The sequence below is a fragment of the Apodemus sylvaticus genome, chromosome 2, assembly GCF_947179515.1.
Source record: "Apodemus sylvaticus chromosome 2, mApoSyl1.1, whole genome shotgun sequence".
NCBI lineage: Eukaryota > Metazoa > Chordata > Mammalia > Rodentia > Muridae > Apodemus > Apodemus sylvaticus.
In genome coordinates this window covers 13,558,826-13,583,959 of record NC_067473.1, presented here as the reverse complement: position 1 = coordinate 13,583,959, position 25,134 = coordinate 13,558,826, and the positions used below count along the sequence as shown (strand labels likewise).

At 39.4% G+C, this 25,134-nt stretch overlaps 1 protein-coding gene across 1 annotated transcript in view; it reads left to right on the top strand.

The window, feature by feature from the left end:
• The window catches only part of Cacna2d1 (calcium voltage-gated channel auxiliary subunit alpha2delta 1), a 445,325-nt gene that overhangs the window by 359,524 nt on the left and 60,667 nt on the right, over positions 1–25,134 (top strand). Inside the window, exons 11-13 of the mRNA XM_052173128.1 lie at positions 11,894–12,052; positions 13,705–13,809; positions 24,289–24,367. Coding sequence (XP_052029088.1) covers positions 11,894–12,052; positions 13,705–13,809; positions 24,289–24,367 — 343 coding nt within the window. The remainder of the gene's footprint in view (positions 1–11,893; positions 12,053–13,704; positions 13,810–24,288; positions 24,368–25,134) is intronic.

The window sequence follows — 25,134 nt, the reverse complement described above, 5'->3', positions numbered from 1 at the left end:
ACTGTACCAATACCATGCAGTTTTTAACACTATTGCTCTGTAGTATTGCTTGAGGTCAGGGATACTGATTCCCCCAGATTTTCTTTTGTTGCTGAGAATAGTTTTAGCTATCCTGGGTTTTTTGTTGTTCCAGATGAATTTGATAATTGCTCTTTCTAACTCTGTGAAGAATTGAGTTGGGATTTTGATGGGTATTGCATTGAATCTGTATAGTGCTTTAGGCAAAATGGCCATTTTAACTATATTGATTCTACCGATCCATGAGCATGGGAGGTTTTCCCATTTTTTGAGGTCTTCTTCCATTTCCTTCTTCAGAGTCTTGAAGTTCTTGCCATACAGATCTTTCGCATGTTTGGTAAGAGTCACCCCAAGATACTTTATACTGTTTGTGGCTATTGTGAAGGGGGTCATTTCCCTAATTTCTTTCTCAGCCTGCTTATCCTTTGAGTATAGGAAGGCCACTGATTTGCTTGAGTTGATTTTGTAACCTGCCACTTTGCTGAAGTTGTTTATCAGCTGTAGGAGCTCTCTAGTGGAGTTCTTTGGGTCACTTAGGTAGACGATCATGTCGTCTGCAAATAATGATAGTTTGACTTCCTCCTTTCCAATTTGTATCCCTTTGACCTCCTTATGTTGTCGAATTGCCCGAGCTAGTACCTCAAGTACAATATTGAAAAGATAAGGAGAAAGGGGGCAGCCTTGTCTGGTCCCTGATTTCAGTGGGATTGCTTCAAGTTTCTCTCCGTTTAGTTTGATGCTGGCTACCGGTTTGCTGTATATTGCTTTTACTATGTTTAGGTATGGGCCTTGAATTCCTGTTCTCTCCAAGACTTTAAGCATGAAAGGATGCTGAATTTTGTCAAATGCTTTTTCAGCATCCAATGAAATGACCATGTGGTTTTGTTCTTTGAGTTTGTTTATGTAGTGGATTGTATTGATGGATTTCCGTATATTGAACCAACCCTGCATTCCCGGGATAAAGCCTACTTGATCATGGTGGATGATCGTTTTGATGTGTTCTTGGATTCGGTTGGCAAGAATTTTGTTGAGTATTTTTGCATCGATGTTCATAAGGGAAATTGGTCTGAAGTTCTCTTTCTTTGTTGGATCTTTGTGTGGCTTTGGTATCAGCGTAATTGTGGCTTCGTAGAAGGAATTGGGTATTGTTCCTTCTGTTTCTATTTTGTGGAATAGTTTGAAGAGTATTGGTGTTAACTCTTCTTTGAAGGTCTGGTAGAATTCTGCACTGAAACCATCTGGTCCTGTGCTTTTTTTGGTTGGAAGACTTTCTATGACTCCTTCTATTTCTTTAGGCTTTATGGGACTGTTTAGATGGTCTAGTTGGTCCTGATTTAATTTTGCTATTTGGTATCTGTCAAGGAAATTGTCCATTTCCTCCAGATTCTCCAGTTGTGTTGAGTACAGTCTCTTGTAGTAGGATCTGATGATTTTTTCGATTTCCTCAGTTTCTGTTGTTATATCTCCCTTTTCATTTCTAAGTTTGTTAATTTGGATACTTTCTCTGTGCCCTTTGGTCAGTCTGGCTAAGGGTTTATCTATCTTGTTGATTTTCTCAAAGAACCAGCTCCTAGTTTTGTTGATTTTTTGTATGGTTCTCTTTGTTTCTACTTGATTGATTTCGGCCCTGAGTTTGATGATTTCCTGCCTTCTACTCCTCCTGGGTGAAATAGCTTCTTTTTGTTCTAGGGCTTTCAGGTGTGTCATTAAGTTGGTAATGTATGCTCTCTCCATTTTCTTTTTGGAGGCACTCAGGGCTATGAGTTTTCCTCTTATCACTGCTTTCATTGTGTCCCATAGATTTGGGTATGTTGTGTTTTCATTTTCATTGTGTTCTAAAAAGTCTTTAATTTCTTTCTTTATTTCTTCCTTGACCAAGGTGTCATTGAGTAGAGTATTGTTCAATCTCCACGTGTTTGTGGGTTTTCTGTTGTTTCTGTTGCTATTGAAGACCACTTTTATTCCATAGTGATCAGATAGGAGGCATGGGATTAGTTCTATCTTTTTATATTTGTTGAGGTCTGTCTTGTGACCAATTATATGGTCGATTTTGGAGAAGGTACCATGAGGTGCTGAAAAAAAGGTATATTCTTTTGTTTTAGGATAGAATGTTCTATATATATCAGTTAAATCTAATTGGTCCAAAGCTTCAATTAGTTTCATTGTGTCCTTGTTTAGTTTCTGTTTTCCTGATCGGTCCATTGAGGAAAGTGCAGTGTTGAAGTCACCCACAATTATTGTGTTAGGTGCAATGTGTGCTTTGAGTTTTAATAAAGTTTCTTTTATGAAAGAGGGTGCCCTTGCATTTGGAGCATAGATGTTCAGGATTGAGAGTTCTTCTTGTTGTATTTTTCCTTTGACCAGCAAGAAGTGTCCCTCAGAGTCTCTTTTGATGACTTTGGGTTGAAAGTCAATTTTATCTGATATTAAAATGGCTACTCCAGCTTGTTTCCTGAGACCATTTGCTTGTAAAATTGTCTTCCAGCCTTTTACTCTAAGGTAGTGTTTGTCTTTGACCCTGAGGTGTGTTTCCTGTAAGCAGCAAAATGTAGGGTCCTGTTTACGTATCCAGTCAGTTAGTCTGTGTCTTTTTATTGGGGCATTGAGTCCATTGATGTTAAGAGATATTAAGGAATAGTGATTGTTACTTCCTATCATTTTTGACGTTATTTTTTAAATTTGATTGCTTAACTTATTTGGGTTTGATGAAAGGTTACTATCTTGCTTTTTTCAGGGTGGAGTTTCCCTCCTTGTATTGGTGTTGTCCTCCTATTATCCTTTTTAGGGCTGGGTTTGTGGATAGATATTGGGTGAACTTGGTTTTGTCGTGAAATATCTTAGTTTCTCCATCTATGGTGATTGAGAGTTTTGCTGGATATAGTAGTTTTGGTTGGCATTTGTGTTCTCTTAGAGTCTGCATGAGATCTGCCCAGGACCTTCTAGCCTTCATAGTCTCAGGTGAAAAGTCTGCTGTGATTCTGATAGGTCTTCCTTTATATGTTACTTGGCCTTTTTCTCTTACTGCCTTTAGTATTCTTTCTTTGTTTAGAACATTTGGTGTTTTGATTATTATGTGACGGGAAGTATTTCTGTTCTGGTCCAGTCTGTTTGGAGTTCTGTAGGCTTCTTGTATATTCATGGGCATCTCTCTCTTTAGGTTAGGGAAGTTTTCTTCCATAATTTTATTGAAGATATTTGCTGGCCCTTTAAGTTGTAAATCTTCACTCTCATCTATGCCTATAATCCTTAGGTTTGGTCTTCTCATTGTGTCCTGGATTTCCTGGATATTTTGGGTTACAAGCTTTTTGCACTTTGCATTTTCTTTAACTGTTGAGTCCATGGTTTCTATGGAATCTTCAGCATCTGAGATTCTTTCTTCTATCTCTTGTATTCTGTTGTTGATATTTGCATCTCTGTCCCCTGATTTCTTCCCAAGGCTTTCTATCTCCAAAGTTGTCTCCCTTTGAGTTTTCTTAGTTGTTTCTACTTCTGATTTTAGATCCTGGATGGTTTTGCTTAGCTCCTTCCCTTGCATGTTTGTGTTTTCCTGTAATTCTTTAAGAGATTTTTGTGTTTCCTCTTTCATGAGCTCAGCCTGTTGACCAAAGTTCTCCTGTATTTCTTTAAGAGATTTTTGTGTTTCGTCTTTCATGACCTCAGCCTGTTGAGCAAAGTTCTCCTGTATTTCTTTAAGTGTTTTTTGCATTTCCTCCTTGTTGGCTTTTGTATTCTCCTGGATTTCTTTCAATGATTTTTGTGTTTCCCTTGCAAGGGCTTCTAACTTTTGATCCATTTTCTCCTCAATGTCCTTCATGTGTTCCTGTACCAGCATCATGACCAGTGATTTTAAATCCAAATCTTGTTTTACTGGTGTGATGGGGTATCCAGGACTTGCTGGTAGAGGAGAATTTGGTTCAGATGTTGCCATATTGCCTTGATTTCTGTTAGTGACGTTTCTGCGTTTGCCTTTTGCCATCTGGCTCTCACTGGTGTTACTTGGTCTTGTCAGTGCTGGACTCACCAGTGCAAGCTGCCCCTTCCCCGTTGGCCTCTGGTGCACAGCTTACACTCTGCACTGCCTATAGACAGGGTGCTGTTGTCCAGGCTGTTCAGATCCCGAAGCAGGCACCTGAAGGCTCCCGCTGGGGCCCGCAGGATTTATTGGAGCACACCGACTTCTCCCAGCTGGCCGCCCGGAAGCCCCCACTAGCCTCTTGATGGACCTGGAGATGTGGCGGCCACCCAGGCTGATCTGAAGCGGAGAGAGTTGAGCTGGGGGCTTCTGCCTGAGGCCTTGCCCCAGATTGTGTCTGTGGACCAGGTGGAACCCGTGTGCACCCCCAGGGAGCTCCGAAGGTGAATGTTGCTGTGACCTCCCCTGTGCTCCGCTCACTCCGCTGGGCAGCCGATTTCCCCAACCGGGCTGGCGCACACTAGGTTAGCCTTGTCGCCTGGGCCCTGAGTCCAGGCAAATGCCTGGGAGGCCAAGGTCCGAGCAAAGTTCCCCTAGGGCTATGTCTGTTATTTGGGTCCGCCAGGTGACCCGGATGGCGGGCGTGCGCGTCCGCGCTCCGCGAAAGCACCGGGAGAGTCTGTTGTGCTAATAACCTCCTGGGCTGGTTGACACACAGATGGCCCACCAAGCCGCCCAGTTCTTGGGGTCAGTCCTGTGCCTTTTGGGGCCTAGACCCCCGTTTTGTTAGCCTCAGGCTACGCTTGTTAGCAGTCTCTGCCCTCCCGAGCACTCTGGCTCCTGTAGGCAAAATGGCGGCGCGTGCACCGGCCGGGGCAAAAAAAAACTCCTGGCTGGGTTGGCGCCCCGATGGCCACTCGAACAGCCCAGGGCCTGGGTGCAGGCCAACGCCCGTCTGGCTCAGACCCCTGCGGTGTTGGGCCTAGGATTATGTTTGTGTACCTCAGTCGGACCGATCTCTGGAGCCCGGGATCAAGATGGCGGTGAGTCTCTCCTGACTGGCGGGCAGCCGAGTTCTGAAGTGGCTTCCGTGCAGTGAAAGGCTCAGCAGAACCGCAGTTGCTTGCCGCCCGGCTGGTCAGCGAAGGTCAGTGGTCGTGGGCGCAGGACCTAACTGGACCCTGTGTCGCCTTGGTTCCACTGCTGATGGCCCTTCAGCTGGAGCAGCCACTGCTACCGCCGCCGCCGCCGCCGCCGCCGCCGCCCCTTCCAATATATTTTTTATTTACATTTCAAATGATTTCCCCTTTCCTGGGTCCCCACTCCCCGAAAGTCCCATAAGCCCCCTCCCTCCCCCTGTTCCCCCACCCACCCCTTCCCACTTCCCTGTTCTGGTATTGCCCTATACTGCTGCACTGAGCCTTTCCAGAACCAGGAGCCACTCCTTCGTTCTTTTTGGACATCATTTGATGTGTGGATTATGTCTTGGGTATTCAAAGTTTCTAGGCTAATATCCACTTATTAGTGAGTGCATACCATGATTGATCTTTTGAGACTGGGTTACCTCACTTAGTATGATGTTCTCCAGTTCCATCCATTTGTTTAAGAATTTCATGAATTCATTGTTTCTAATGGCTGAATAGTACTCCATTGTGTAAATATACCACATTTTCTGTATCCATTCCTCCATTGAGGGGCATCTGGGTTCTTTCCAGCTTCTGGCTATTATTAATAGGGCTGCTATAAACATAGTGGAACATGTGTCCTTATTGCATGGTGTCCTTAAGGTCTGGCAGCTGCTATCCTTAAACCAAAGGGCACTTTCCAGAAGCTTCAGATGGATGTTGCCTAGACCAACCAGACAGTGCTGGCTTGCTGTGTGTCAGCCAATGGCAGCAGGGCGTTGTGTCAGCCAATGGCAGCGGGGCGTTGTGTCAGCATGAAGAAATGAATGAGGAGCACAGAACAAAAGCAACTGCTTCCTTTGGGAAGAAAACAAAACAACATACAAAAAAAAATTGCTTTACAAGATTTGAAATACTGGATATGTGTACTTGAGCATGATATTCTCTAGGAAGGCTTTTTTTTTTTTAATTATTGAAATGAACACATTGTGGTTTTCTATACACCATTTCAAACTAAGCTAACCCTTGAGAGGCCCCTGTCATCTAATTAGTGATCTTTGCCTAAAGCTTTTCTAAAACTGAAGATATTTCTACCTGATTTGTCCCTAATTAGGAATCTGCTCTGATTTCAGTATTGCACACAGCATTTTTTATTTTGCTATTAATTTTTCAATGCTGTTGTTATAGGTTAGCACCTAAGCTGTGTTGAACTCTGATAAGAATTTCTACATATTCTCGTTTAACTGTTCTGATCGTAACTATTTGAAGAATATTTTTGTATTTAACAGTTCAGGAAGATTGCAGAGCCACCGGACCATTCACACACACACCCCTTTTTTAACACTTGGACTCAGTTGTGCTGGTGAATATTTCACACCAACGCCTAATTTCCTTAAACCCCACATGTAAGACATGAAGTTAATTGATGGGTACATTCAGCGAGTGCTCAATGCTGAGGACTAAAGAAGCTCAAGTGGTGAATGTGCATTTCTTCGGCCATGTTAAGAGTCTATAAAGAGACAAAGAATTGTGAGGGGAAAAAAATACTGGGTGTTTAAAACAAAATGTTGTGAGAAAAGCATTCAGCAAAGAACACTGACTGAGGAAGGAAGGCGTGTTGGGGGTCGAGGTACAGCGCACACTGGGAGAAGCTGGGGGAAGGGAGGCTGGAGCTCAGGATACACTTTCCATTGCGCATGCTCAAGTTCACCCAGGGGCTTCCAGTCTCAATTGTATGCTGAGGCTGGTTGTCATCAGAGACCTACAGAGTTTAACATTCTGCAGCAGAGAAACTAATCTGGGCCCATGAGGCTCACAGAGACTGAGCCATCAACCGAGGAACATGCACGGGCTGGACCTAGGTCTCTACACATATGTGGCAGATGTGTAGCTCGACCTAACAACTGGGGCAGGAGGCTGTCTCTGACTCTCTTCCTGCCATTAGACCTCTTTCCCCTAGCTGCATTGCCTTGTCTGGTCGCAGTGGGAGAAGATGCTTAGTCTTGATGAGATTTGATGTGGCAGAAAAAAGAGAGAAGGGGGAGGAGAGGCTGCAATGGAGATTTTAAGTGAATATACATAAATTAATGAGAATTATTCTTTTAATAGATAAAACCATTGTCCTTAAAAGTATCTTCTCAGTCACCACACAAAGTTCCAAATTGTGTAATGTTGTATATCATAGTTTCGCTCTAAGATTTTAATATTTGGTTTTAAGTTAATATCTGGGTATTTCTTATCAAATGCTTCCATTTAAGGTTTTGTAAAATAAGAATATATATATGCATACATTTATTCATATATACACATACACACACTGTAAAAATAAGTCTAATATCTGGAACATACTCCTATCCAATTTAGACTTCTTAAAATTTCTCTTTGCTTTCCCAGGACAATAAGCTTAGCTATAGGGAATTATATATTACAAGTAATTCTTTTATCTGCATTATTTATGAGTTTTGTTATAAGTTTTATTATGAGCAGCTCTAAGATTTCCATAGACACCACTGAGTTTTTACTTAATGAATTGAATTTCCATTCACTTGACTTGTATGAAACTGACTTAATGAGACACTTCTTTGCTCAGAAGTGGGTCAAGTCCAAAGGAAGATTCCAACAACCCATTATCCTGGACTCACTGTCTGTATAGCTTGTATTTTTATGATGGTTTATAATTTAAGTAAATCAAGTAATAATAAATCTTGGAACTATGTCTAATTTTTAGGTCATATACTTAGTAGTGAACAAACTATTTTTGGCTTGGTCACTAATACAAGACTTATGTTCTCTCATTTTCTTTTTTGTTTTGTTTTCCTTTGTTTTGTTTTTGTTTTTCGAGACAGGGTTTCTCTGTGTAGCCCTGGCTGTCCTGGAACTCACTCTGTAGACCAGGCTGGCCTTGAACTCAGAAATCTGCCTGCCTCTGCCTCCCAAGTGCTGGGATTACAGGCGTGCGCCACCACTGCCCGACTCTCTCATTTTCTTAATGGAAATCCTAAACTATGGCTGTATCATTTCAGAGAAGAGTCTCTATTCTTAGGGGACAGATACTGTGTCCCCTAGGACCTATAGCCTAGGTCTTATAGTCTAAAGGTATGCTCTTCGACATTAGCGTTTATAGAAAACAGTAACAAGTATATTAGAAGTTTACTATCATCCATCTGAAATACCTGAAAGCACTATTCAAAATACAAGAGAGAACCCATGTGAATTACTTACCTTCACAGGACATATGGCTTCTGTTTTCTCCAGACCTTCTATGTGTTCCCTGAGAGCTCTTGGGCCTCCAGGTAGCGAGGTGCCTTTCTGCAGGCTGAGCTGCTACAGCCTGTCCCTGAACCTGTTCCTTTCTATCTCCTGGAATAAAGAAGTGTCCACCACCTCACCTTCCTCAGGATTCCCTGTGGACTATACTTCCATCTTCCCCAGGCTCTGTCTTTGTTCTCTTTTATTTTCTGCCGCTTTTTCTTCCTTTTCTCTCTTCCCTCAGTCTCCTTAAGCCTCCATGACACTGGAATGATTCCTAGACCAACCCCCGTCTGCCCCGTGAGTGCTGCCCTGTGTTGCTGCTCTGTCCCCACCAAGGCATGGTGAAGATTTGCCCAGAATGCTGATGCCTTCTCTCTGGAAATGCCTCAGTGAGGACTAATATCAGTACGCTTTTTCCACAATATATATGTACATATATATGCTCCTCACAACGTTCCTTTCCTACCTACCTTCCATCCCTTTCTCCCTCATCTGCCTCCTCAGTCCTTCACTCTTATGAAATATCCACCACCAGCAGCCCCGCGTCTCTATGGGAACGGAATGTTAGGATTTTGGGGAATTCCTACTCTAGTTCACTGTTATTCACATGGCTGGTGGCCAAGTTTCTGTGGTGAAGCCTTTTTCTTTCTTTCTTTTTTCCTTTTAATCTTTAGCCAGGACTACTTTCATACCTCCAGTTTTAGGTTCTATCAGATCTTGGCATCCCCAATTCTGTGTCTTAAACGGCTAAAATCTCACCTTAAGGTGAACCTTGTTTTTCTCCCCAGTTCCTGACTTGTCCTCTAGCAGACATCCTGCAGACTGTTCAAAGACGGTTTCTGTTTCTGACCATTCCCCTAAATAACATAGGGACTGTCAAGCAGGTGACTTCAGCAGCCTCTGCGCCTGCACACTTGAGTTCTATTTCCCAAGAGCGGGCAGGTGGCCTTTCAAATATTACTAAGATTATTCTGCATTTGGCATCAAACGTTGCACCCACTTTGCATCTGACACAGTGACTCCCCACATCCTGCCTGTGGTCTGTGATCTGACCCCAGCAGCTTCTCTGACCTGGTGTCATTGGTCCTCATGGACTGCAAGGCTAATCTCTTCTTCAAGCCCCTGTCCTGCTTCCCATGGTTCAAACCCAGTAGTCCACACATGTTCTCCTGCCTGGGGTATTCTTTTCCATGCTCGTCACTAACATTTCTTTGAAATATGTGAGCCACAGAAATGTCATTTCTCAAGAGAATTTCTTGCACTGTTCACTTTCCAAATTAAAAACTCTTCTTGCGATGTTGTATCCCAGAGCATGATAGTCTGTGCTTCAGTGAGCTAGGCACAGTTCACCATAGCATACAGAGAGGCAGTTTGGGATAACTGAAGGAACAGTTAGCTTGAGTCCTGACTCTCACCACTTACTGTGTCTAGGTACAAGTTATTTGAAAATAGATTTTTTTCATACAGTATGATTATTATCCCCAGCACCTCCTAATTTCTCCCCTTGTCCCCTTCTATCTAGATCTATACTCTTTCTTTCTCTCATTTGAAAATAAGCCAACCTCTAAGGAATAATAAAAGTAAAATAAAAACAAGCAACTTAAAGAGGCCAAAACAAACAAAAGAGTAAGATCCAGAGAAACACAGGGACACACACACTCTTACAGATAGGGATCCCATTAAAACACAAGACCAGAAGCCATATAATAATAATAGTAAGAAGAAGAAGGAGGAAAGGGGGAAGGAAAGAAGAAGGAGGAGAAGAAAGGAGGAGGAGGGGAAAGAAGAAGAAGAAGAAGAAGAAGAAGAAGAAGAAGAAGAAGAAGAAGAAGAAGAAGAAGAAGAAGAAGAAGAAGAAGAAGAAGAAGAAGAAGAAATGCATAGCATGACATAACATTACAAGACAAACTCCAAAGATGCCGCTGTTTGTTTTGTGTTGGCTATCTACTTCTAGTCATGTGGCCTACCCTTAGTTTGTCTCCCCAGTGAGACTCCCTTGGTTAAAACATTTTTATTTTAATTTGGAACTGGCTGTCAATCAGAGATAGCTTCTGTGTTCGAGATGAGGCTGTGTGTCTACTTCTGCTTTACCTTTAGGACCCCATCTTGTACAGGCCCATGTAGGTTCTATGCATGCTGCCACACACTCTGTGAATACATTGGTATGCTGGTCCTGCTATGTTTAGAAGGCCTTGTTTTCTTTGTGCTTTTTATTGCCCCTGACTCTTACACTCTCTGAATCTCTGAACCCTGAATGGAGGAATTGGATGGAGACATCCCAGTTAGGGCCAGTCTTTCAAGGTCTCTCCCTCTCTGCACATTTTAGAGATAAGTTATCTAAATTCTGCCTGCAAGTTTCCTTGTGTGTCACACGAGGACAAAACAAATGCCTGTCTTGTAGAAGATTTGGAAAGACAAAGTGGTTTCTATTTTTAGCTTATAGTAAATACTTTAAAAGCATTTGTTTACAAATACGTGGTATATGTGTGGCTTCGTAAGTGTGAAATTTGCTTTATGTCTGAATGCGCGGTTATGTGTTGTGATTCTTTTTTTTTATGTGTTGTGATTCTTAATTGCTATGAAATGATTACTTGACAGATGAACATTGCATTGCATCTTATATGTATGTTTAGAATGAGAATAGCATTCTACAGTTATTTATTTGTATAGCGCATAACCATTTGTAACCTACCCATAGAGTTAGAGAACTTCGCTTGTTCATAATGTCAGTTCTAGAAAGCATCTGTGGACCTGTGCTTTCTACTCTTCTCGGCCACCCACACTTACAATGGTTTGTTTGTCCATTCTGCCTTCATGATCCTCCAGCAGCCTATTTGTGAGATGTCTGAGGGGTAACAGTCCTAAAAGTCTTGCTCTGCTCTGAGTTCTCTTAGAGGTTCTCCTGTGTTTAGTTCCCAATGAAAGACTGTAATTTCAAAATTATATCTGTTTCTATTGTCCCTTACATTCTTTTTCTAAGGAGCCCTTCTGTGAGTGACAGTTAAAATTTTCCAACTTTCTCTCTGTGTCCCGATCAAACATGTCATTTCTTGATTCTGAATATGTGAACACTGGAAAGGCCCTCACACAACTCAAATTCCCGAATTATTTACAGGATTATTTAGAAGTATTTAGACAGTGGAACACTCAAGGTTATAGTAGGAAAATCCCACCACTTGGTCCTTTAGCACACCTTTGTTACTTAGGATTTTATTTTTCTCTTCAAAGGGAAACAGTGTCACATGCTTGAGATGTATGCAGTTGAGAGTTAGTGAAAATTGTGCAAGCCAGGCGGTGGTGGCGCACGCCTTTAATCCCAGCACATGGGAGGCAGAGGCAGGTAGATTTCTAAGTTCGAGGTCAGCCTGGTCTACAAAGTGAGTTCCAGGATAGCCTGGGCTACACAGAGGAACCCTGTCTCGAAAAAAAAAAAAGAAAGAAAGAAAGATAGAAAGAGAGAGAGAGAGAGAGAGAGAGAGAGAGAGAGAGAGAGAGAGAGAGAGAAAGAAAGAGATAAAGAAAGAAATAGGAAATTATGCAACTGATTTCAGAGTTCATTTGTATGTTTATTTTTTACTCTTTGCAGTTTAACAGCAATGCTCAGGATGTAAGCTGTTTCCAGCACCTGGTTCAAGCGAACGTGAGAAACAAGAAGGTGTTGAAAGATGCTGTGAATAACATTACAGCAAAGGGAATAACAGATTACAAGAAAGGCTTTAGCTTTGCCTTTGAACAGCTACTTAACGTAAGTATCAATAGGTAATTTTATTTTGTCTGCTTTTTAGACATTCTTATAAAAATTACTGACCACCATTGAAATTGACTGACAGGTTATGTTCAGCTATTCAGTGAGCCACGGTAGAGGTGGCAGATGCGTTAGCTAGTCAATACTTGGTTTACTGTTGCTTCATTAGAAGCTTTTACTGCAGTGTTTTTATGGGCTTGTCAATGTTCTGAGATAATATGATGTGGGAACTTGTTACCAATATAGGAAAATGTCTTCATTAATTTTTGTCCCAAAAAGATGGGCTTTATCCTCCCTGAAAAGTGACAGTATCAGCCTTTGGTACATTAGAGCGCTGCAAACGGTTGTTGATATTAAAAGGTAATTGCTCATTTAAAGGCTGAGGCTGATGATCCCAATTACAGGAGGTTCTCAAGGCCTTTAGCAGACTGCCTGCCTACTTGAGTTGTATCAAATTGCACAGCAATGTTTAAGGTCATTGATAGAAGAACATAATATAATATATATTTTCTCACTAACTTTATAGTGATTTCATGTTTAAGTGGTAGCACTTTGAGTGGTTAATCTAAATGAGCTCTATGCTTAGAATTGACTTATTACTCTGCTTTAGTGGCCCTTTAGAAACTTTTAAATTACATGTTAGGCTCATATTATACTTTCAGATAGGCTTAAGAGAAAAGGTTGACATTTTCAAAGAAGCTGCACATTCAGAAGTTAGTGCAATTCATTTTTTCCGTCATTTAAGCAAACACATTCCATAACAGTGGAGAAGCTAAGATTATAATTTGCTAGCTCCAAGAAGTCCAACTCGCTAAATTAATTGTTCATTTTAATGGTCCTCTGATGCTAATTCATTATTTTATGCACAGTTCTTTGCAAGGCCTTAAAGGTTAAGACGATTTATTGCTGGAATTGAGTCTTGCAGGATTAGAATCTGTGTGACAGGTCAGGAGAGGACAGAGATGGGGGGTGGGTGCTCCGGGAGTTGGCTTCAACACATAAGGAGCCCTGAGGAGCACTGTGTGTAGCACTGCTCAGGAATCTTGTCATCTCCAAAATGTAAGGTGAATTGCCCAGGAGGGAAGAACAGAGAGAGGAAGGCTTGTCTGGAAATGGATTAAAAAGTTAATATGCAAAGTCTGAATCAGGCTAATGTTATGTGTTGCTTCCGCTATAAAATTATAAAAGCGGGTAGAAGAAACATTTACTCATGCAAAGCCCAAACACTAATCAGTTACAGGGATATTGTTATGAGTCAGATGATATCTAAATAACACAGGCTCTTACGTGTATGGGGCTGTGGGAAAAAGTAACACTAAACAAACAAAATGCTGAGGGTTACCAAATTAAAAAAATATTATAAAGAAGATATAATCTGGAGCACATTCTAGTTTAAAGCATAGTGGTCTGGGAAGGTGTCACCAATGGAGTGACATTTGATGGAAGGTTTAAAAGAAAGGAGGTGGCAAGATCTTCGGCTCGCTAATAAGGGCTTCCACCCCTGGCCTGATCAGCAAACCTATTTTTAGAACACACTAAGGAGTAGACATTTTATTTGTTGGGCATAATGTGCACATGTTTTTTTTCATATCTGTTTTCTTTTCCTAACTTTTGTCCTGAATAATTTACATATATGCATATTTTTTAAATAGTATAATGTTTCCAGAGCTAATTGCAATAAGATCATCATGTTATTCACGGATGGAGGAGAAGAGAGAGCCCAGGAGATATTTGCCAAATACAATAAAGACAAAAAAGTGAGTGCTATTTTTGAATATTTTAACCTTTATATGTAGATAGTTTTCAGAAGGGTAGCCGGTGGTGGTGAGGAGAAACTTCTTTTCTCCAAAATGTTACTTGCAGTTACAAAATCGCATTGCTGGTGAAATAAAACTTTTTTCAGGTAACCAAGCATAAAGCTACAAATATATTAGTCATAGATTGTAGGTTTATTGGTTCCATTTTAGTCTTACATTATCAAAAGAGAGAAATGAGAGTGAGAAAGATGTCTTCTAATCATTGAAATTGATAGGAAGATTTGAAGTCTTAATGCAGCAAGAAATATCTACAGTGATTTTTTTTTAAATGTGAAAATAATTTAGAACAGCCAAAAGATGCAGCCCGCTTGAAAATAAGTTCAGTGGATGGTTTGGGAGAAATGCTTTGATTGTCATAAGAATTTCAAGAAGGCTGTATCCCAGAAGCCATGGGGAAGAGGAAGATCAGTGTTCTCCTTTTGGGATATGTTCCTTTTCAGGTTTGCAGTGCTTCAGGGACAATGTAGGGCAGGTACAGGTTCCTGCTGCGAAGAGAGTATTACTATATCACTAAGGTAACTTCACAGGCCTGTAACTGCTCACCCAAGAGTCTTATCAAGAGTCCTGTCTTCTTACTGATTCTCAACCTGTTTTTCTAGAATGTTAAGTGATTAGCTTAAAAGCCACTGGGGTTCTTTCTCTAGCTCCTCCATTAGAGACCTTGTGCTCAGTCCAATGGCCTGCTGAGGCATCCACTTCTGTAAGGAGCTTGTAACCCCATAGGAGGAATAACAATATGAACCACCCAGTATGCCCAGAACTCCCAGGGCCTAAACCACCAACCAAAGAGTACACATAGAGAGAGACCCAGGGCTCCAGCTGCATATGTAGCAGAGGATGGCCTTGTTGGACATCAAAGGGAGGAGAGGACCATGGACCTGAGAAGGCTCAATGCCCCAGTGTAGGGGAATGCCAGGTCAGGAAAGTGGGAGTGGGCGGGTTGGTGAGGGGGGGGGGAATTGGATAGGGGGTTTTCAGAGGGGAAACAAGGAAAGGGGACAACATTTGAAATGTAAATAAAGAAAATATATAATTTTAAAAAGTCCACAAGAAAAGTCACGGGGGAAGACACAATGTCTAGCTTGTGGTTTAAAAATTTATAAATTTATCCTAATGAAAACTCCATCCATTCCTCCCCAGCCTCCAGATAGCTGCTATCTGGAGATATAGCAGACATGTGTGACCATACATGGCTTTTGTTTTCTGACTGATGGACAGTTTTACTTTTGGGGAAAATGTGGATGAGCAGTCGCTCCAATCGGTGGATTAGTGATATTTGAGGCACATCCATACAATTATGCATATATTAAAGAAAACAGTGCCATGTGGCAATTGATGGGTGCTGAGAGAGGGAGACTCAGTCTTTTCCACTCCAGGTATGAACCCTGGAGAGGTTAGCTGACCCTGAAGAGGTCACAGCTAATCATCAAGAGCAAGATCAAATTTCTTCAGTTGGTTGTATTGATAAATGTATGTGTGTGACAATTATAATTAATGGATTAGAACCCATGAGTTTTAGGAGGATTGGGAACAACATAGGAAGACTTGGAAGGAGGAGAGGTGATGAAGACAGATACAAAGACAGGGCTCACATAGGAGCCCTGGGTCCTGGTACAACTCTAAACGCAGGCTATAGAGACAAGCCAGCCATCCTTTGGCAAATAGATATGTAGACCATGCCACACACATGCTAGGAAATGCTAATTGGCCTCAACAAAAGGAAATTCTGTAGTATGTGACATAGTTGAACTTAGATATCATGCTCAGTGAAATAAACTCTTCATACACACACATGCAAATAAATGAATATGTTTCCTCTTACATGAGCTATCAGCATAGTCACATTCACAGGATCGTGAAGATGCCAGAGACTGAGAAAGAAGGACAGATAATTGTGTTATTTTCAATCTGCGAACACACAGTTTGAGTTTTGCAAGATGACTTCAGGGAGCTGTCCTATGGCATTGTAACTGTAAGAAACATGGCTTTGTTTCAGATACTTTTTTTTTATTACTTCTTTTGTGTTTTGAGATTATAATATAATCGTACCCCCTCAGGATACATTGTGGAATGGGGGTCCAAAGATTGTAAGAGTCAGTAGATCAAGGCACTAGCTGTAAGATTGGGTCTTCAAGTAATGTCAGAAGCTACACTCATAAAATCTCACTAACAGGATGGCCTAAATATGAGCCGATATATGTCTCCTTAAAAATATGCGGAGGGTATACCTCATACAGTATGTTTTTACCACAACAAAATAAAAGAACTTAAATATATAAAAATTATAAGGTCTTAAAAATGTGTGCCCTTTAAATAAATTATCCGGAAAGCTACTATCTTTATTTCGCTTTTTCCTCCAAGAACTGGGAGAGTGCACATGCCCAGTGAATGCTTTACATTCAGTTTCCATCTAGATGACTCAAAGCAGCCCAGGTAGGTGTGATATGCTGCCTGTGCAGCTGACGAATTAGCCTGTGGATACACAGCACACTCTAATGAAGCCAAAAACTTTGAGAATTAGAACAAAATGTTTGGGTTCTTTTTCTGGAATGCACTACTCTTGGGAATCAATCTACCTGATTAGAGATAGGTGGAGATTTAAAACTGAATCCATGTTAATCTCCTGCAACAGCTGTTCCAAATTACAACACACTCACTTTCTAATCTTTACCTGAAGCAGGGACATTCCTTAGGGTTCACCCATGTGTATGAGACCTCCTTAAAAATGGTGCCAAAACTAAAATGATCTCCATCAACAAGAACACACAAATGAGTAAAGGAAAGTCAAACCAGACTTAGAGTTGAAAGATAATTCCCAGGACTAGAAAATCAAGCATATTTGCTTTTCTGTAGGATTCATAATTGTTTCACTAGCAGTGCACACTCCCCCTCTAAGGAGAAAAATGATTCTCTGCTACTTCACTTAATTTTCAGGATTTAATTTTAAAAAGAAGCCAAGCAAAATTATTATGATGAACATTTCAATGTATCTAGCAAAAAAAAAAAATAAAGACGTGAGTGTGAAATAATTTTCAAACTAAGGAATGTTCAGTTAATGTCAGAATCACTTAGTAATATCCATTATTATAAAAATTTTTAGAGGTTTCTTTTTAAATATGACGAACTCTTTCCTATAATGCCACATAGAAAGTCATTCTCCATTGTCTGCAAAAGTCTACACCAAGTCACAAATGACTGAAGGTGCATCAAGGTTTACACTAACAACTGCTTTTGTTTTAACTGACAGGAAGAAATTTTACAAGAAATAATTTATTTTATTCTCTACTTGTTTTTGTGCCCCCCTCCTTCATCAGAAAAAATCATAGTCTTTGTAAGGAATTGTCTGGACATCAACAATGAAGGCTATTTAGCTTATAAAATATTGAATGCCATTTACCAATTACATTGTGCTTCTAAAATCCTTTTTTCTTTTTTTGGTATTTTTGCACTATCAACCATTTCTTAGAGTGACACTTTTGAATAAGAGCTATATACCTTTGTTTATAAATCTCAATATGGTTTATGCTAGAGTCAGGATGCAGTTGAAACAATGCAGTACTGACGAAACCTGTGGAGAAATTATCAATTTAAATGGAACGTTTTGTGCAGGTGTGTGTTGGGATATCTGTATATAGTTTTGTCTCCAAAACCATTTGCTTCACTTTTGTTTCTCTTAAAATAAAATTAAGATTGACAGTTTATTCTCTACACTAATAAAATACTTTCCAGGTACATTTTGTTCATATTTGAGGTATGTCACCTTAGTGCATTTTGCAGATTATGTGTATATACATATACATCATATACACATACACATACACATTTACATATAAAATGAAGAATTAAATTAACACCTTAGGTGAGTGTACTTGAACTATGTTTTAGTCATAATTATATTATGTCAACATGGAATCATTTATGTATAAAACATTGCCAGGAAAGGCTATTAGTTTAGCTGTTTCCATGACTGTCTTTTGTTTTGATTAAAACTGTTTCATATATTGTCTCTCTGGGGGCTCTCTGCCCAGCCTCTCTCAAGTGTTCCTTTTGTCTGAGCATCCTTTGGTCCTGTGTTAAAAGCACCTTCTTTCTGGTTTGTTTTCACTGCACAAGATGACCACTTGCATTATATGCTGACATGCTATGTTGAGTTTTTATTTATCCTAGAAGCTTTGTGAAGTAGTATGACATAAGTTTGTGAGCCTACAGTAGAATTCAAAGCAATAGCATAGTGCTTGGCTCATAGTAATTGCTCAGTTTTTATAAACATGCCATGTATATACTGAATATACTTCAAATTATGAGAACATCACAGATGTCAAAAAACATTCAGTGGATTTGTAATTCATTTAAGTGGATATGGTTCAAATAGTATTTTCCTGTATGATCGGAGCTTGTAGTAAAAATGATATTGCACTTCCTCATGTACCTTCCTTGAAGGTAGGAAAGTCCATATGATTTGTCTCCATGGTGCTTTTTACCCTTGTCTGTCCAATACACAAGATTCTTTTAACATTTCATCACTAGTGATGGTGAAGTACTTTTTATTACCCAAGAAGTATATCTGATCGGAATCACTCTCTATCTTGCATTCTGTAGTCAGCTGGTGATAATCTTTATAGACTGCAGATTGCTTGGAAATCCCTTGTTCCTGAAGTCTTATCCTACTTTATAAAGTGCAAGACACGTATTCTGGGGAAAGAGGGACTAAAAGTCCTCTTTGTAATCCAATAACACGAAAGTGATTCATTACAACAGTTAGCAGGACTCCAGTATGATCCCAAGGCACAGATCTACACTGACCACACATCTGCATGATACATATGAGAAACATTAACCTATTTTTAAGATGGTGCATGTGAAAGCTTTATGATACTCACATGTTGTTTTCCTTCTTAAACAGTTGTTTTATGTTAATGACTTGGTCATGTTCTGCAAGAATGAGTTACATTGTTACTTCTCTTAGATCTTTGGAACTGAAGTAGGTTGAACATAGATAGACACATGGCATATAGATAGTTTTAACTCCTTAGCATTGATGTCTTCTGTTGTGTAGAATAAATAGATGTCCAAACCTGATCATCTAGACAGGTGTTATTTTTAGCCATTTCAGGTTCCTGATGTAGGAAAGGCTTATGACCTGATACAGAAAGTGAGTTGTTATACTGTCTCCCGTGCTCTAAGCTAATGGTGTAGTCATCACCATCTTTAGTACTACAGCTAAGACTTACACTATTATGACTTTTATATGTTACAAAGACTTCACATTTAGGTTTTTATTCATAGTTAGAACATTCACATGATCAAAGTAGCATCACCATTATCTTTCTTGACATATTGTTGAAATATGAAAGTCAAAATAAGAGACATCAAAAAATTTGTTGAAAGTCAAGTGATAAGAGTCAAGAACTTAAATTCCTGTAGTCTAAATTGGACAGGCTCATACAGACTATCCTGGCTGGTCATCTGTCAGGGCCTTTCCTCTAGTCAACCTTGAGGCTAACCACTTGCCCACACTAGAGATTCCCTCCTCTGCAGACAGCCTGACATCACCTTCAGCAAGGATGCTTTTTGAATCTATAACCAAGCTGGAGTCAATATACATCATCAAAGCTGTGTAGGCTACAAATGCCCTTCAGATCCTGGGGTTTTAGGAAATAAATTAACTGTGAACATGAATCTAGAATTTATTTATTGCCTTATGTTATAGGACTAGAAATGTAGGCTGTTTAAAGGCCCTGTGTTTAAATATGTGTGTGGCTTGTGGAAACCACTGTAGAGTATTTTCCTAGATGTTTTTAGTCCAGTCTAGTATCTTGATAAGCTTAATCCCAAATGTCTTAGTTCTCAGAACAGACTTATAAAACCCATCTCTGACATCACTTTCCTCACTTGTATGAATAGCTGAAGTTTTTTATTTCAGTTTTACTGGCTTCCTTTCTTCATAGACTCATTCCCATTATTCTTTGGAGACTTGCCTATTGTAAATTAAACTTGAACTCTGGGTAACTGATAATTGTCGAAGTGACAGTTTCCAGTAACTGGGTTCTGCTGGGAAACAAATTCATGTGGTATTACAAAGCTGACCCTGTGGGTTTAGAGAACTCTTAATTGAAGAAAAGTATTTTAGATTTCAACAAACAATGCAGAAAATTTCACAAAATCATTTGGCAGAAATAAGAACTTTGGAATAAAGTTATGAAGTGGTGACATATACTTTATTATATATGCATCTATTTTTAACAGCACTCAAGATTGAACCCAAGGTCTCTTACATGCCGGGCAAACACTATACCATTGAGTTCATCATTATATTTAAAAAGCTAAATTTGCTGCTTTCTTGAATTAAGTATTCTAGGTTTGCAATCATCTATGAATTATTGGAATTATAATATTCTGTTCAAAGAAATCAAATTTTAAATTTTGATTTATTTTTTGTCATATAAGTGCACATACAACAGGTAGACATGAGCATCATGGCATACAGCATATATGTGGAGAGCAGAGGAAAACTTTGTGAGGTCAAGTCTCCTTTTCTACCTTTCCATGAATTCCAGGGCTCCATTTCTCAGGATGGTTACTGGGGAATGCAAACAACTTCACTTGCTAAGCCATATCTCCTTCCCAAAGATATAGATATCTAAACCACTGAAGGTAAAATACATAAATTTACAAATAATAAAGCCCAGTTTGAGCTTGTTTAATTTTATTATGTTCCATACATTCCTTTGCTTACTACCTATGTCTAAATCAAAAATGATACAAATAAATGAAAGATTCTTATGTTTGCTTAAAGTTCTTATTAAACTAAAGAGAATCTATGCAATGAAAAATAAAAATGATATTAATTTAGGACGATAGAAAAGACCCAAGTTACAAAACACATGATGTAAACCAGTGTGCCCTTTAGCTCCATTCTTCCCACATTTTGCTAAAATGACTTATATGAAAAATCACAGCAAGCCTGGTGGTCTGTCACTCTGGAGAACAGAAGATACTCAACTCTGCACTCTCTCTTAATATAACAAGCCTTTACACTTATATGAAACCACTGCAATAGGTGTTAAGGTGTGCAAACTCAGAACTGCTATTTATCCCGGAGTTATTATTCTCTCATCATTTTTGGGCTCCAACATAAGAAATCTCTGAAGTCATTTGTGACTCTGTAGGTCTGCAATATGACCCGATAAGAAAGGCTTGGATAACATTGGTTAAGGACCATTTAACTGATATTTCCCTGTAGGTTTCACTCTGAAAATTCCCACTGTACATCTGCTAATTACCTGAATTGACCATATGATTATAAATGCTTTCCTAGCATGAGTCAAAGAATGTACCTAGCACAAAAGCTGATCTGGCACAATATAGGCCCAGTAGAATGTGGCAGGTTCGCCTGAGGGTGCACATGAAGCCTTTATCTCCTGACTGCATATTCAGAAGTACAATTTGTTTTCTGTGTAGCTGTATTTGTTTTTATATAGTTTATACAATATACACACTGGAATAACTGGAATGTGCAGGCCTTGGCGAAGATTCTTTGCCTTGAAGCTTACATTGTAAATCTTTCAGAGACTCATTCCATTTCTCAAGAATCATGAATGTAAAGATATTTTTATACCTGACTTAGCAGGTTTTATATAGGGATATATGTGTATATATATGCATACATTCCTGTACTTCACTATAGGAATATATGTATGTATTTAAAAAGAAGGCATGAATTTCAAGGAGAGTGGAGCTGGGGTATATGCGGTAGTTTGGAGGGAGAAACAAGAAGAGGGGAATGTTGTTATTATTGTCTCAAAAATATGTAGGAAACCTAAGTGGCACTATCTGTGCCCTCCGTTTGGGCCGCTCCACATTTCAGAGTTAGTTCATAGATGGCTCCACTGGGTGGCAGCAATGCAGTATGGGAAGCAAGGGATGACGCATGAAGTTCTGAGTAGAAGCCACTGCACACCAAGATCACCAGTGTCACCCCTGGGTGCTATACTGTGTCAAGTTTAACACTCATAAAATCAGACTCTCCTGAACTAATTAGGGAAAATATATTTAAAAACACAAATACTGCAATGATTTTGCATTGAACAATATCTTATGGAAAATAGGTTGACCTCGGAATTCAGTAACTTTTATACTGATGTTTCATTGTAATGTGTGAAGCATGTGTCACACAGATTAAGTTTTGAGTGGAAACCTTTTTCTCCATTAAGTATGTAATTTTAAAAATTATAAGATGATTGTTTTGTATACAGATACTATCGCTATACACTATTGTGTATTATCTCCATTAAATTAAGTAAAAGAAAATAAGCATCTTGGGTATAGCAGATTTTATAAATACCATAATGATAAGCCAGCCTCATAAATTATTCAGAAGTTGAATTTCTAGTTCTCGACAATTTAGTTACCACTGAAAATATTCTGGAAAAAAAAATGGGGCTATTGTTCATTTCTGCAGCTAGAAAAACAATTGAAAAAGAAGTTGCAGAGACTTGATATTTATAACATGCAGTGATGCAACTATTAATGCAACTTGCCCTCAAGTCAGCAAGCACCAAGGTTGAACAAAGAAAAGTGAGACAAAGAGGAACTCAGAGTGCTTGATAATGAGGAACTGTAACAGAATCCACTCCTCTGCACCCAGATCATATCCCTCAGCCCCTCATTCGGATTCTGGAGCCCTGCGTGGAAGGCAGGTGAACTCAGCACTAGGAAAACAATGAGGCAAAAAAGTCACTTTGCTCTTCTTCTTAAATTTTTAAAATTTAAATGTTTATTTGCACTGCTTGAATGATAACATCAGTCAAAATAATCACACAACGTGGGTCTAAGTGTAGTGCCCCTGTTATTAGAAATATAATTCACTTGCACTGAGCAGTATCTTATGGAAAGTATTTTACTATAATTGTGTTGTGGTAACAAGAAGTAGAAGCAGCTGTTCTTTAATTGAATATGTGCGGCATGCCTTCTAACATTATGAAGACGTGCCCAAGTACAGATTCCTTAGGGCACACTAGTTAAACTGCATTATTACTTAGGGTGGTCAGCCTTATAAAAATATTTCCCTTAGAATTAAATTGACTGACTAAGTAGTATTTTGAAATATATGGACAACCCCCTAAATGACCCAGTTAAAAATGTGAAGAAACTGAAATACTGTTTGTTTCTCTGAAGGGAGTCAGATCAGGCAAGAGATCAGAGAGGGCACTTGTCTTCTCGGGGCCTTCTCGTTATCCATATAATTTTTAAGTTACTGAAATTCAGATGCAAGCCAGGAATCAAACTACAAGACTTGACACGGGACCCCGAAACAGAGGCAGCACTTGAAGACTTGAAACTGAGACAGGATCATGGCAAGTTTGAGACCAGACTGGGTTCTGTCTCTAAACGAACAGAGAAAACAGGTGTGTCCACCATATGACATCTACATACGTTGCTAGCTGAAGCAACCTGGATGGTGGTGGCTCCGATAAAACGTCACATAGAAACAGCAGTATCTGAAGCATGCATTTTACAGAACAGAGCATTATAACATCCGTGGCCTAGATCAATAGGAGAAAGAAAGAAGTGTGAAAAATTAGGATTTTGAGATTTGTGCTCACAGATCTTGTGTGACACAAAACAAATAAGAAACTGTCAGAGTAGATGACTCCATTTTGGTCATGTCTCAAGATCAAACATGGGGCTCTGAGTCCAGATGCTTAGGGCCTATTTGAAAAGCAGGGGATAGCAGGAAACTGCAGAGCTTGGAAGGAAGAGATAGAAGGATTTCTTGGGGGGAGGGGTGTTGGTGGACAACCAGTCTAGTGAATCAGTGAACTTGAGGTTCAGAGAGAGACCCTTTCACCCCTAAAAGGTGGAGAACTGAAGAACACACTTGATGCCAACCTCTGGCCTCCACATGAATGTGCACACAAGTATGTGGTACACCCTGTCACTGTGCACACACAATGACCACCCCATATGGCTATGAAAGAAGCAAGCCAAATAGCTGCTGAAGTCAGCCATCTTTTCTAGTAAATAAGTGACAGGAAATCATAGTCTCAGATATCTCAAATTTTGTGTCACCCACTGCCTACATGATAGAGAAATGTTTTTACTGTTATTGATAGGTGTGTGATATGTTTAACCAGGTGAAGACAGGGTTCAGTTGCCCCTGCAGGAGGCACGTGTCACTAAGGAGATCACCATCATTGTCCATGCGCTGAGTAGTGAACAGCATGATGCTAAACCACAGAGGCACTGGGAATCTGTGTTCAGGGTGGATATATGGTTTCCTTTTAATGCCTCCTCAAGTCCTTTACAGCTTCAATGTGTGTCTTGTTTAATTAATTTCATGGCCTGTCTGAGCTTTTATCTGTTTCTGCTTTAGCAATTTGTTTTGCTGTTCTTACCCGGTTTTTCAACTTTTCTTAGGTCCGTGTGTTTACATTTTCTGTTGGTCAACATAATTATGACAGAGGACCTATTCAGTGGATGGCTTGTGAAAATAAAGGTAACACATATGTTTCTCTTGAGCATATTTTCTTAGAAGATAAAATAATTTGAAAACTATCATTATGTCTTTACTCACGTTTAAAATAATGTAAAGTAGGAACTTTAAAAGGTATGTAATAAGAATTAGATTCAGAACTCACTTTCTAAGGAAAAGAAGATAGGAGCGACTCTGAGATTAGCACTGCATTAGAATATACTCAAACATCTGATCCTAATATTGTGAACTGGTGAAAGGTGCAATGATATCTAATGACATATAGCAGATTTGTGCATATTTTTCCTTTGACTGACTGAATTACTCTTTTGGAAAACCATCTCATACTTTTCTCGGTATTCAGATTTTATGCAGCAAACTGTTTTCTTTATACTGGGAGAAAAGGAAGTCTTTTGAAGAATAAACTGGTTATTTTACAGCAGAGAAGAAAACCTGAATACATTTTAGAAATTGTATTTTGGAAAATGTATGCATATAATAATTATGTATCTATTTCTACCTTTAAAATACTTTAGTGAGGATATTTTAATAGCTGTAGCTTCTGTGTTCCTATGTAGAGGACAGTAGTTATCTTATATTACCTACAAATATAGTAAATTTTATCATAAATTCTTTAAGGCTGTTAACAATATTCGTTACTCAATATTGTTCTGACTATAAGTTATATTTATATTTTAATATAAATACTTTATATTATTTATTTATATTCTTAAGTTAAAATGAAAGTTACCCTTTCCTCCTTTGAGAAACATAATTTTGTGGGTCTGTGT